Below are 14,247 nucleotides of genomic sequence, written 5' to 3'. Positions count from 1 at the left end.
CCTTTGCCTCCTCAGTAGGTATTTGCTTTAAGCTCTCTGTTTTTTAATGAACACCCGGATGAGAGACAGAGTTGAGATCACAGATGAAAAGAACTCTGTCAAGCTTTCTTCCCCAAATCATTATGTTCAATCATCTCTAGACTCAATAACTGTGAAAACTGGACTAACTCAAAGCCCCTGCAGACACAACATTTAAGAGTGTCGGAGTCTGTTACTGGTCCACTGCAATTCTTCATATTATTAATAATATTGTGCTTTATGCAGTCAATAGTTTGATGAGCACAGTTGGTCTTTTTCACTGAATTGTCAAATAAGCCAGAGAACCAAATCATATTGAAATAGTTTAATTTATTTATTCTCACCATGTTGCAATGTGGGCAGTTTCACTTTAATGGCAGCTGCACAGGCAGTCATACAAACCAACCCCGTCTCACGAGAAGGCGTATAAACACCATGACATTACAAAGACAGTCCGCGTGTCATGAGTACGTATTTTAGCCTTTTCACGTTTCATCTGTACGCCACTCAGACGTCCGCAGTTAGATTCACTTAGGTTCAGGCAAGAAAACACTTAGTTAGGGTAAGGGAAAACGTCATGGTTGGGCTTAAAATAAGTAAGTAAACTAAGTAAAATATGTACGGAAACAACGTAACACAACTACAGAAAACACGTGACAAACGTCACTAACGTAACTTACAAAACAAAACACTGGTCAACAACGGTCTCAAACACGGTTCTCCTGGTTAAAAGGCCTGTGTTTGTGTGGCCCATCAACCTCCCCAACCGTCCACCATGAATGGTCTTTCTCTCTTCTTATGCTACGTCATTGACTCTTACAGTAGCATTTATACGTGGATGCGTTTACATTGCAGTCAGTTCAGGATACATGCCGTACAAATAACACGCGGAAATGAAAAAAGGCGTACCTATTGCGCGCTAAACAAGCAAGCATTATCATGGCATTTATACATCTTTTAGTGCGAACAGGCTGTACAAACCGATCAGGACAAACACTGTGTAGAAAATACTGTGTGGTAAACACTGAGGCTTCAGGTGAATCCATGTGAAAGCTTCTAACCCTCAGATATTCATTATACCTGGGACCAGATGCGTGTAGATTCACGACTACAACTCTGTACAAAATCTGAAATATTCAGATGCATTTGTTTTATCCAATTTAAGAATAATAATGATATCTGTTTTGTAAAGCTCAATCCTTGAGGAACTGGATGCATGTGCACCAGCCAAGCCTGCTGTCACCAAATGGAGTATAAATAACAACAGCAATTTCTTAAGTCGTATTATCACTACGCATTCTTTGCTTTTCACGTGTCATTTCATGCTTTGGTAGTGTTAGAAGCTCAGAGCAAGTGCTCCGGAAGTCAAGTGACGTAGTAAATAAGAGTAGTATAAAGAATAAGAAAGGCCGTGTAGGGAAGAGGTCGAGGTGGTAGATGGGTCAAACAAACACAGGACTTTCACCCAGGAGGCCGCTGTTCATGTCCCATATGAAACCAAGTCAACGATGACTTATTTACGTTAACGACTTAACTTTAGTACGTAAATTAAAGGTACTATAATTAACAATTAACAAGTATTAATTGCATTGTATTGCCAAAGTGTGAACAGATTGTAATGTAACTTAAAAACTGAGACCTTCCCTGACTTTCGCGGAAGAACAGAATATCCGATCATAAATATTGAACATGTTTAATATTTACGATTTGAAATCGGTGCGCCCAGGATGGACTTCCGCGCCGATCGGGGATTTAAAAAAACGCTCTTAACGTACCTCACACCACAGGAATATGTGCAAAGATAATTGTGTAATCGTGTAGTGTGTACCCGGTATTAGGTTCTCCTTCGCCCAGCCATCTAATCAGCCTCTCAATATGAGAGACACAGACTGCCAGGCAGGTTTAATACAAGTTACCACCCCCATGAATATGCAAATTCATGATTGGACTCTGGATGAAATTGATATTTCACTTACCAGTCCGCCTGCCACTGACAGCAGGGAGAATATCACACGTCCACACAGGGTGTAAAGCACGTGTATACGGACGGGTCAGCCTCATTCAGTCTGAAATGTCAGGTCAGGGAAGGTGAGGGACTGACGCTCAAGTATCAATGACAAACCTGCTCTTTTCCATTACATTTTTTTTTTCTCCAATCAGTCAACAGACAGATAAGACTACCCGTCAAAGCTCATTCCATCTCTTCTCTCACTGGCTGACCACAGAACAGCAGCTAAATCAATACTACAAACTGAATGAAATGACAGCACTCTGTGAGACTATCTTCTCTTCGGTAGATAGTTGTGCTGAAGTCTATTCATCAGTGGTAGACAGTAACTGTATCTAAGAACAGTTTTAATGTACTTATCATACTATATTCATCTGACAGCTGCAGTTAGTAATTACTAGGGCTGTCAAAGTTAACACGATAATAACACGTTCCTTCAATTTAACACCACTCATTTCTTTAACACATTAACTTAACTTGCGGTTTTAGGTTGTAGCGGGCTCAATGTTAAAGCTAGAGTGACGATATTGGCACCATATGAAACTAGAAAACTTAAACTTAACCTAATCCATTGGTACCAACTTTATCATACTAGCTTGTTGCGAAGGAGGTTAAATTATGCTCCAAATAAAATGGCATGGACATTTTCAAAGGGGTCCCTTGACCTCTGACCTCAAGATATGTGATTGAAAATGGGTTCTATGGGTACCCACGAGTCTCCCCTTTACAGACATGCCCACTTTATGATAATCACATGCAGTTTGGGGCAAGTCAGTCAAGTCAGCACACTGACACACTGACAGATGTTGTTGCCTGTTGAGCTTCAGTTTGCCATGTTATGATTTGAGCATATTTTTTATCCTACATGCAGTACCTGTGAGGGTTTCTGGACAATATTTGTCATTGTTTTGTGTTGTTAATTGATTTCTACTTATAAATATATACATACATTTGCATAAAGCAAGCATATTTTCCCACTCCCATGTTGATAAGATTATTAAATACTTGACAAATCTCCCTTAAAGGTACATTTTGAACAGATAAAAAATATGCTATTAATCGCAATTAAATATTGGAATCGATTGACAGCCCTACTAACTACATTTCAGATTAAGACTTTACAATACAATAGCATGCATTGTTAAAGGAGCTGAATGTGAGATTGGGAGCATTTCTATTGCCTCTGCACGACTCTCAACAGTAGCTCATAGCTAACGGTGCTAACAGTGAAAAGAACGACAACAATGTTGACAGACGTAACAGTGTTAACCTGGGGGGAACCGGAGGGTGGGTGCTACGCTTGTTTACGTTCATTATGATCATTTTGGGGGAGTGGCTTTGGAGGTAGGCCTGAAGGGACGGACTGTCAGTGTTGCCGACATGGCGACTTTCTCTCTAGATTTAGGGACTTTTGGAGCTAGTGCTGCTAACTACTTTCATTGGATGAGATTTGAATCATTTTTTAAAATCTAGCGTACTCTTGCTGGTTTCTCTTCTTTAATGTGCTTCAAATTAAAGAGCAAAAAATAAATAAAAAAATAGGCAACGATCATACATGACAAAAACATATGATAAGAATGTATTAATAAAATAATAATTATTATTATTATAATTATTATTATTTAAATGGGAATAATAATAATAATGATAATGATTCTAAAATAAAGGTTTGACCCATTAACCACACACGTTAAACCTAACTAAAAAAAAATAAGTGTTGTAGCAGACCTTATTTAATGTGGTAGAGATGTCCAGACAGTAGGACCATAATGACTTTTTTTTTCTCCTACCACATTAAATGATCTCACGACCTCTCAAATTTATCTTGTGAACCTTTGGGGGGGCCCGAACCCTATGTTGGTAACCACTGGACTAAACTACATAACAGTACAGAAAGTAGTTCAAACTGGAAATATACTACTTATGCATCAGTATTAATCTAATAATGTCATATATATATTTTTTATAATAAGTCATTTACTGCAGAATGAGTACTTTGATATTTAGAGTACATTTTGCTGATAATTCTTTTTATACTTTTACTTAAGTAGGAGTTTGAATGCAGGACTTAATTGTTGTACTGAGTACTTCTTCCACTCGCAGGTAGTGTATATTGGATCTAGAATATTACGTGGTCACAACTAGCTGCATTACATTAGTGCTTCTGTCTGAATCCATTACAAAGCAGCAGTTATTAAAGCAGCCGCCTGCTCTCTTTGATCAAACAGAATGCGCAGAGAAGATGCAAATGAATATACTGTATGTAACTCGCAATATCTTTAGACTTATATACCTCAAATGCAATGAGCCCTGTCGTGTTAAGTGTGAGTGTGTGTGTGTGTGTGTGTGATGTTCTTGCACGCCTGTGTATCAACCTGCCCACCTGTGTACATCAAACACAAGTGTACTTATTCATTAAGGCATTATTCATGTCCCTCGTCTTCGCCATGGGACATCCTGGTGAAACACTGCTGACGCGTGATTTGGATTGTAATGCATTTACATTTAAAAGACTGCAACATCTATAAATCATTTCACTTCATCAGAGACTCTTTTGGGGCAAATTATGTCTCATAAGTTAAGATAAACCTTTCAAATTCATCTTTTGTTAAACGATGTTTATTTTATCCACGTCTAATAATTATTTTGTGATCTTGCCTGAACCTGAGCGTGTCCTGACATGTATCCTGCTGCTATCCTACTGTAGCTTAGCGTCATATCACCTGTTTCAATAACATTATCTGCATCAGCTAGAAAACGGTATATTGACACCTTTCTACGGTGTAATCTCACAATGTCTCCTTCTCCAGTGCAGAACTCAGAATAGTGCGTTTGCTTTGTGTGGTTTCGTCAGTGACAAGCGGAGGCTGATCGCTCTGATCTGAACGTGACTCTCTTTTATCTGCCGTTGATTATTCATGCCTTGGTGCGCGCTCCCTTTGGACCTTTGTGTGCAATCAGGGAACCTGTCAAACTCAAACACTCCCTCCACAGTGTGCAGAGAAAGGGAAAGAACTTGAGTGGATGCAATGAATGTTTCCGTTCAAGTCAACACTTGTTAGGTTGGCGCATTTAAGATGATTGTCACCGAATCTTTAGTGTTTATAATTTTTTTTTTAGGGGTATAATTGAATTACTATGGCAAAGTAGTTCTACACAACCTTAACACAGGTTTTTTTTATATTTAATACTAATTGAGAGCTAGACTGTGTAAAAGCACATGGTCATTTTGCTGTTAGATGATTGATTGAAATTTTGTAAAAAATTGCTTACATAATGCACTGTTGTCTCTCTTCGCTTTTTATTTGTAGGATAACAACAAAAATATATAGCAAATACAGCTTCTAAATATAACAATGTGACAGTTTGTGGGTGAGGTATAGACTATTTGTTACTTTTCATGCCCTAACCTTTCCTGTTTAATGCTGTTTAGCTTGACTTAGAGCTGTAACAGTTCTCTCTTTTTTATAGCAGTTTTGTTTCATCCTTCTTTCCCTCTTGAACATCAGTTTCACTGTCTTTAAACACAGGTGACACAGTAAATATCCATGTCACCTGGTTGGGTCAGGTTACAGAAGGATGTACAATACTGCTGTTTTTCAAGCAATATCCCCTAAAAAAATGTCATGAACACCTGAAAGTAAGATGTGATCTGCATCTGGGTATCTTATCTGGAGAAGGAAATACACAGACATGCTGGTGTGAATGCATGCAGATCCCACTGGGGGTGATCTGGCTCACATTCAAGTCCAAGCCAGGTGTAAATGATATCTGTAAAGTTTGGCCAAAAAAGCCGAATGGCCACTTAGAACTTTCTTGAGCAAGCCCGACAAATAGCTAAAGACGACATCTTACTCTGCAAAGGAAAAAATAAGTCCGGCCCATACGGCTGCATTTTTTCCCTCTGCCAGCCCAGTCGCCAGGAAAAGATGTTGGCATTGTACGTTTCTTCAGACTAGTTACATTATTACAGTTGTTATGTTACGTTGTAACATTACGTTGTTACGTTACGTTGTTACGTTACGTTGTTACATTACGTTGTTACGTTATATTGTTACATGTTGATACGTTACGTTGTTACGTTACGTTGTTACGTTACGTTGTTACGTTACGTTGTTACGTTATATTGTTACATGTTGTTACATTACGTTGTTACATTGTTACATTACGTTGTTACATTACGTTGTAACATTAAGTTGTTACATTACATTGTTACATTACGTTGTTACATTATGTTGTTAAGTTACATTGTTACTTTACGTCATGACATTGTTAAGTTTTTATGTTATGTTACATTACGTTATGTTACATTATGTTATGTTACTTAATGTTATGTTACGTTGCGTTGCGTTGCGTTGCGTTGCGTTGCGTTGCGTTGCGTTGCGTTATGTTATGTTATGTTATTTTACGTTATGTTATGTTGTTACGTTGCTTTGTTGTTATGTGACATTACGTTGTTATGCTACATTGTTACGCTACGTTTTTACGTTATGATTTGAACACAAACCGTGATATTTTTTCTAACTTTAACCCGATGGCATTGTGCGTTTCTGCAAGCGTGATACAAGGCTGATATGAAACACATTTACTAAACAAATTTTTGGTTCAAAGACATCAACATTCAGCAATGCCAACATTTTTTCTGGCGACTCGGTTGCCTCTGCTTAGCCGATGTACATATGGGGACCAAATCAGAATCGAGATGCAAGAATCAGATGTCATTATCCAGATGATGTATCCAGATAACAGGTTGCATGTTAATACCAAGAGTATAGAAGTGTTTTGCAATAACTTTTCCATGATCAAGTCATCGATCTGCCAGTGAACGCTTGAAGAAATGATCCTCTTCCAGATGAATTGAAGAAACATTATTATTGTCTTTGTAGCTGCTACAGAATATAAGAAATGGCACTGTATTTTAGAGAGCTACAGCTCCACTCCCATGTTCAAGCTAGCCTATGTTTGTGTCTTTCATTAGTCTCTCTAAAACGCTGTCAGATAATAAGTTAAATTGTGATCTACTACACTTATTAGCATTTAACAACAAGAAAAAACAAAATGATGTCGTTAGCATTCAACCACTAAAGCTCCCTTTATGTTTTGATAGCACGCCTCTGGCTAAGACTCATTGGAGCTGTTGTTAATTTTGGTAAATTCTAATGTTAAATTTTACTGTCCCGTACAGTCATTGATATCCATTTTGCTTAGAATATGAAACCCCAGTATAATGAAAGAGACCATGTTAACCACGCTAACCTGGGCGTGGAGTTGGACTTCAGCTCTCTAAAAGAGTAACTTGTTTTTTGTGTTTTGTTTCTGCTTCTTTTTCCTGTTTTTGAACCAGCATCATCTCTGACAAAGCTTCCATCCTAATATATCTATAATGGTTTTGTTCCCTCCTCCCCTCCCAAGCCATCACCCCACTTATACAGCACACCCCCCATCCGTACAGCGAACTCCCCTACAATAATCTGTTGCAACCTCCAGCAAAACACACCTGTTTTATGATTTGAGTTTTGTCAAATTTCCTTTATTTCATTTTTACTCTCCAAAATATCCTGTTTTTGTTTTTGTTTTCTCTTTGGGTTTAATTTGTTTTTTTCTCTTGTTTTTTTTTAACATGTCTTTTATTTAACCCTCTAACCCTTCTCCATCCAAAATTCCCTCTCCCTTACCCCTGTCTTCCCCTCCCTCCACCCTCCGTCCTCTCCCTCCACCTCCTCTCCCGACCTCTTCCTTCCTCCCTTCCCTCCGTCCCTCCCCTCCTCCAGTTTAGAGACCGCCAAATCCACCGCCCAGTCCTCCTCCATGCCGTCTCCCGTTGACCTGACCATGAGCTTCACCCAGCCCGTCCCCCCCGCCTCGTCCTCCTCCTCCTCCCCCCTGGCAGCGATGGGCGCAGCGATGCCCCACGCTCAAATGCTGGGCGCTCCCTACGCCCTCCCCCTCTCCAGCCTCCTGGGAATGAAATCATTCCCTTACCTGGCACTCTCCACCCCTCCTGCCTCAGCAGCAGCGGCTTCTGCTATCGGAGCTCCCATGATGCCGGGTTCCATGCAGACGGTTCCGGTTCAGGCTCACGCAGCGGCGGCCCTGGCGTCCTACACGGCCAAGATCTCGGCCTCAGCCAATGGGATGAAGAAGCCGGAGAGGCAGAAGTTTGCGCCGTACTAGTGACGGATGAGATTGCATCACTGAGGTAGCTTCTGGGAATGAGGCTGGTTTTTAGATGGAAGGGCACTTTTATTTTCCTTCTTTTACACTTCTTTTACTTTTTAATCTCTCACTTCTCACTTCTCTTTCTTCCTCTGCCTCTCCATCTCTTATTTTTTTGATCACTTAACGATGTCAAAGTGGGATAATTGGAACGTGTATGATTTCATGACTTGATGACATGGAAGCCATGTGCAGCGACAAATAAGTTGTTTCCATGGGTTAGACGCACTGAACAGTAGCGTGACCATCGTGGGTTGGTTGTGGTCGGCCCTGCTACCACAGCGGGACCTCAGCACAGCTTGACCTGGCACAGTGCGGCGAAAGAGGACCGACTCAAGCCCAGGGAAAAACCTTAAGAAAAGGCCAACTAAAGGGGGCTAAATCAGAAACTACAAAAAAAGAAGTAGTCATTTCCTCTGCAAACTCGTACAAACAGCTATAATTAACTGCCACACTCTGTTAACTGATCCCTGTTAAGAGCTCTGTGTGACAGCCAGACACCCAGATTGGCAGTGGCTTATGGGTAATCAGAAATGCAATGAGCGAGATGGTCAAATTTTCATGCTGAAATCCGTCTAAGCTCCACATGGGAAAAATAAATTAAACAACAAATAGAAGATACAGATATAATCCCCAAACCATCTTGTTTTCCTGACCTTTTTCTACGGGACACAAACAACGTCTTTGTGTCAGCGTTTTCTCTCAAGTTTTATGAGCGCTTAAATCCTCAAAGTCAGGTCACTGACGGTGAGAACTCATTATTTGGCAGCGTGTGGGATGTTTTTGACTTTTCATGTCTCATCGGTGGTTTAAAGTGGGCAAAAGTAGACAATCTTGTACAGCAGCTTCCGAAGGGTGATGGATCACTCTATACTGCTACTGTGATGCTTTATGTTGGTGTTTGTTTAGCATTGCTTATGCATCAAAACTGCATTTTTTCCCCGTGCAGATATCCACTGGTTTGATAAACACTCAGGGTTGTAGATAAGTGGTCAGCCATAACTCAGAAAGTCGGCTCACGCGTCACAATTTGCTTATATCTCCTTTGCATTGTAGATTATTTTGGGAAAATCTTGGGGAAACTAGTTTTCCTTCCTACAAACACAAACCCATGGGTGCCTTTATGTCTCTGTGTGCAGTTTGAAGGTACTGCATGTTGAACGGTTAGCTTCATCCAGGTTATGGATGAGATGAAATGTTTAGCTTTGTAATGATAATGGTGGGGGAGTGGCTTTGGAGGGAGGCCGGAAGCGACAGACTGTCAATGTTGCCGACTTTGGGACTTTCTCTCTAGATGTAGGGACTTTTGTAGCTACTTAGCAGCTCATGCTGATAGCTACTTTCATTGGAAAAGAGTTGCCAACACTGGATCGTTTTTAAAAATCTAGTGTACTCTTGCTAGTTTCTCAAGATTGCCCATCCTGGCTTTAAACACACAGTTACTCTTTACAAGTCAATCTTGTATCATGACCATGCAACTGAATTTCAATTTTCCATGAAAGAAAGTTACAAAAATGCTTGTGTATGCTCTCAATTATAGAAATTAATTCTTAGGAATTTGAAAAAATCTGAATCGGCAGGTCAGACTTTTAAAAAATCGGAATCGGCCATCTCGGTGCATCCCTATAAATAATACCGTAAAGTGCATACAGAGACATAAAAAAGCATCAAAATCAAATTCAGCAGAATCCAAACTGTCCCAGCAGGTCTGACTGTTTAAGGCTGTCACGTCGTCCTTTTCCAATAATCCCACTTTGACGGTTTTGTTTGAGTTTTTATTCAGGACTCATTTTTGTAGCTCTGCCCGTATCAGAGTGACTGTTTGGGGGTTCGGTGGGTGTTTGTAGCTACTGTATGATGATACTGGTGTTAAAGGTTATTTGGGCCACAAAGCCTGTAAAAGCCATAGAGACTATTCAGCTTTTCCCTCCTTTCCTGTTTCCTGCTCTCTTTTTGTCCCCTACTCCTTATCCTATTGTATACTCTCATATTTATTGACTAATATGAAATATTCCCTCAGAGAGTTTATATCACTGGTCACTAACACTGAGCTGAACAACTCGGCTTTTGTATACAATGATGTCTACTTGTATATTACTTCTTCCTTTCAGCTTCCTGTATGTTTTTTTCTTTATTTCTAGTATTTGTTGTATAGAGTTTTTTTAAACATACAACAGATTTAAAAACGTCTTTTTGCGTTAACAGTCTGTATTTGTTTTTGTTCACAATTCTCATTTGAAATGTGTTGTTTAAATTATTTTTTAACTTATTAAGAGGAGTATTACATTTACAGTTTTAGAAAACAAAAGATATTTCTTTTCCCAACGTGGCTGCAGGTAAATACTTTTTTTTTTAGTTGTGTGAACAAAATTAACTTTGCTTTCGTCTTGGGGAAAAAAAATAATAATCACTGTACCATTAATGCTAATAACCAGATGTTTTTGTTAGATAGAAGAGTAGTGTTTTCACTTGTGTGCTCAAACTGGACATTTTACCACACGCACACTTTCTAACCGGGGACATGTGTTTGTAAATGTCTACGTTGCTTTTCAACTTTCAGCATCCACAGAACTAGAATAAAGTAGAACTACCACTTCCTGTAAAGGGTGATGTATACAGAATAAGACCATAGATCATGTCCTGACCTCTAACTGTAAAGCAAGGAATCTCTGTCTGCATGTCCTTCGCATATCTCGAGAATCGCTCATCCAATCTACTTCACACTTGGCGGGTGTATTGCTGGGGACCCAAGGGAGTGTGTTGTTGAATTTGGTGCAATTTGGACACGTGACACGTTCAATATTGTCCATCCATCCGTTATCTGTAACAGCTTATCCTGTTCAGGGTAGCGGGGGAATGCCAACTGGAAGCAGAATCGAACCAGTGTATTTCACCGGTGTGACCATAAGTAAACCGTGACCTTTGTGTTTACTTCCCCGGTGTCAGACTTGATACTAACTTATAACACTGCTGTAATAACGTCAAAGCCAGCAAAACACCTCCACTAGTTAAATCCATGCTCTACTTTATAACAGCAGGGGTTAAGTCAAAGCAAGTGACTAAAACGGCTATTTGGAAATTGCCTCTGCTAAGTGTATTTCACCGGTGTTTCTGACCGCGAGTAACAGCGACCTGGGTGTGTTTTTCAGGGGCGGATTTAGTGATTTAGGGGCCACATGACCCCGTCAATAGCCACAACTTAGGTGTGTGACTATATCATGGCAGGTGTATTAATGCTCAGGACCCAAAGAGCGCAGTATCGAGTGTGAAGTTGTTTGTATGAGCGGTTCTCGACACCCCAGGCCAAGCATTCAGCCCGTTCTGAACAGGCATGTTTTCAACAGGCACTGCACTAGTAGATTTAAAGGTGCAACAACGCTGCATTGTGCTGCTGTGGTGGCCTGCAATTTACAGAAACAATCAATTTTATTATGATCTAATTTTTATAGAAACATTTAATGAAACTACAACGAGGAGCTTTGGTAAAGTGAGTTTTGAAAGTCAGACATGTCAGCATCTTGTAAAGTGATCAGTACTATTGATCAATAACCCAGTCACGTCAGCTCTTAGCAGACATAACAGGGAACACACTGTGATACCAGAAAGGCAAAATCTGTCTTGACACTTAAATCACCTTTCCCTGTAGATTTAAGGGACAATTCATCACTCACTCACAATGAAATGGACGGAATCAACATTTTGTCGTGTATAAGTATAGTAATACATCAAAACCACCTGACTATAGATGTAAAATTGATAGAAATTGTACTGTCGGTTAGGGATGGGTACCAATAATCTGCTGCAGCAGTCTGTGCTGGGATCCATACTAAAACGTTGTTTATTCAATTAGGCATTTCCAGTCAGCTAATGGGGACATGTCCATAAAGACTACAACCATTGACACAAAATGGAACTATCAGACTGCAGAGCCCTTTAAAAGTTATTTATTAAGTTAGTTCTTCTAATGTCTTGGTGCTTTGAGCAGTATCAATATCAATATTGATCAAATTCTAATGATACCCTACATTATACACCAAATGTCAATACTTTTCTTCCTCCTTTTTCTCGTCTCCAGTTGGTTCTCAAATCGTGCAAACTGGCTTTGTTCACGACGTCTGAAAATTTTGAAAAGCCCATAAAGATACATTACGAGTGCGTCAAACATCTTGGCCAATTTGGTTTGCCTGGAACACACGAAGGATCTGTATTGTTTTTGATTTCTTCTTCTACTGTTAATTTCTGGCAGACCAGACAAGGGAAGTGCATTGCTGCCTCCCGCTGGTTAAAAACAACAATGGATTTGGTCTTTGCAAACAGGAATGATGTATGTGTTTCAAGGCTGTCAAAGTTAATGCAAAATTGTTTTAACGCCACTAATTTCTTTAATGCATTAACGCAACTTGCGATATCGATCCTTTGGAGATTGTAGCGGCTCAGTTTTAAAGATAGAATGAAGATACTGGCATTATAAGAAACTAAAACAACCTAAGGAATCCATTGGTACCAACCATGTCAAACTAGCTTGTCGCGAAGGAGGCTATATAACGCTCCAAACTTGCGCTAAATTTTGGCAAGGAAAAACTTCAATGGCCATTTTCAAAGGGGTCCCTTGACCTCTGACCTCAAGATATGTTGGGTACAGTAACATGCTGCTCCAATATTGGTGCTTCACTATTAATGATCTATAATGTCACATAGAATCAGATATCAGTCACACAACCAGTACTTTTACTGCTGATACTTTAAGTACATTTTGCTGATAATACTTCCGTACTTTTACTTAAGTACATTTTGAATGCAGGACTTTTACTCGTAATGAAGTACTTAACTTTGTTGTACAGTGGTACTTGAATAAAGAATCAAAATACTTCTTCCACCACTACTGTACATCACTATTCTCAGACTTTAGTTTTACACTTTAAGGTTGGATATTGATCATTCTTGTCTCTCCTGCTGTGTTATGGTGATCAATTGATTACCAGATTGAAGTTATTCTACTTATTGTAGTTCTGTGGCAGAGTCCCTCTTCTGTGTGTGAAAGTAGCAAGCAGCGTTTTTCTTATTTTATTTCTATTCTTTCCAACTAAACTGATGCTCAGCTCGGTTTACTGTCCATGCCAGAGTGTCAGAGACTAATGCTGCATGTTTGCGTGGCCTCACTAACACACACACACACACATGTAAATACACACAAAGATGATCTTGATGATTAAATTAGTTTAATGCACATTTACAGATACAACCAACTGACTTGTAAACACACACACACACACACACACACACACACACACACACACACAGGCCTCGGTCATTGCACTGACTCCCTCTTCACTGACAGTGTGAACTAAAAGCAATACTAAACAGAGCCGGATGAGTAGCTACACATTGGCAGGCAAATATATGTGTGTGTGTGTACTTTTCAACTGTAACAAATACATTAATATTTAACTTGATGGGTTGTCAATGATCTCTGTTCCTTTAGTTTGTTTTTAAAAATAATGATAATAATGTGGTATATTAAACAAGCTCACTTATTTTTATAAAGTCAGATAACCTCGTTGACGAACTGAATTGAACTGTGGACACCGTGTTTAATCACGTCACTCATCCGTCCTCTCCACGCTCACACATTTTCTTTCCATTTCTCTCTTTTCCTTTCTTGTCTACATGTCTTTTGTCCATTTGCATGAGTCTGACTTGAATTGATGTCTATGCAAACAACATCTCTGTGTGGTTCAGCTCAGTGATCCATGTGTGGGGTCACATGGAGGCTGTGCTGGTGCTTGTGAAGTGCAGCTGAAATGAAAGGGCTACAGTGGACTATGGGTCTGGCTCGCAATACATCTGCCCTGATGATCAATTCATAATTAGTTTACAGATAGATAGTACCAAGTCCAGTACTTATATTTACCTGAATGACGCAGCTGCCCAAGTTAGTGTAACCAGTCCAATTTAAGAAGTACTGTATGCTTGATAATTGCATAACTCGTCATTTTATTCTTACC

General features: G+C 39.6%; 1 protein-coding gene across 4 annotated transcripts in view; it reads left to right on the top strand.

Annotated features, from left to right (window-relative positions):
- Nucleotides 1-9,743, top strand: part of pcbp4 (poly(rC) binding protein 4) — a 165,932-nt gene extending 156,189 nt beyond the window's left edge. For 2 of the 4 annotated variants that reach the window (XM_037772960.1, XM_037772950.1), the window contains exon 15: nt 7,798-9,743. In XM_037772960.1, coding sequence (XP_037628888.1) covers nt 7,798-8,200 — 403 coding nt within the window. In that variant the 3' untranslated portion in view covers nt 8,201-9,743. Of the gene's footprint in view, nt 1-7,370; nt 7,733-7,797 lie in introns of those variants that run through there. The other 2 variants (XM_037772967.1, XM_037772974.1) reach the window with 2 other exon arrangements.
- The last annotated feature ends 4,504 nt before the right edge of the window (nt 9,744-14,247 follow it).

This window comes from Sebastes umbrosus, chromosome 1, assembly GCF_015220745.1.
Source record: "Sebastes umbrosus isolate fSebUmb1 chromosome 1, fSebUmb1.pri, whole genome shotgun sequence".
Classification (NCBI taxonomy): Eukaryota; Metazoa; Chordata; class Actinopteri; order Perciformes; family Sebastidae; genus Sebastes; species Sebastes umbrosus.
The sequence above is the reverse complement of the archived record's forward strand: the minus strand, read 5'-3'. Positions and strand labels throughout refer to the sequence as shown.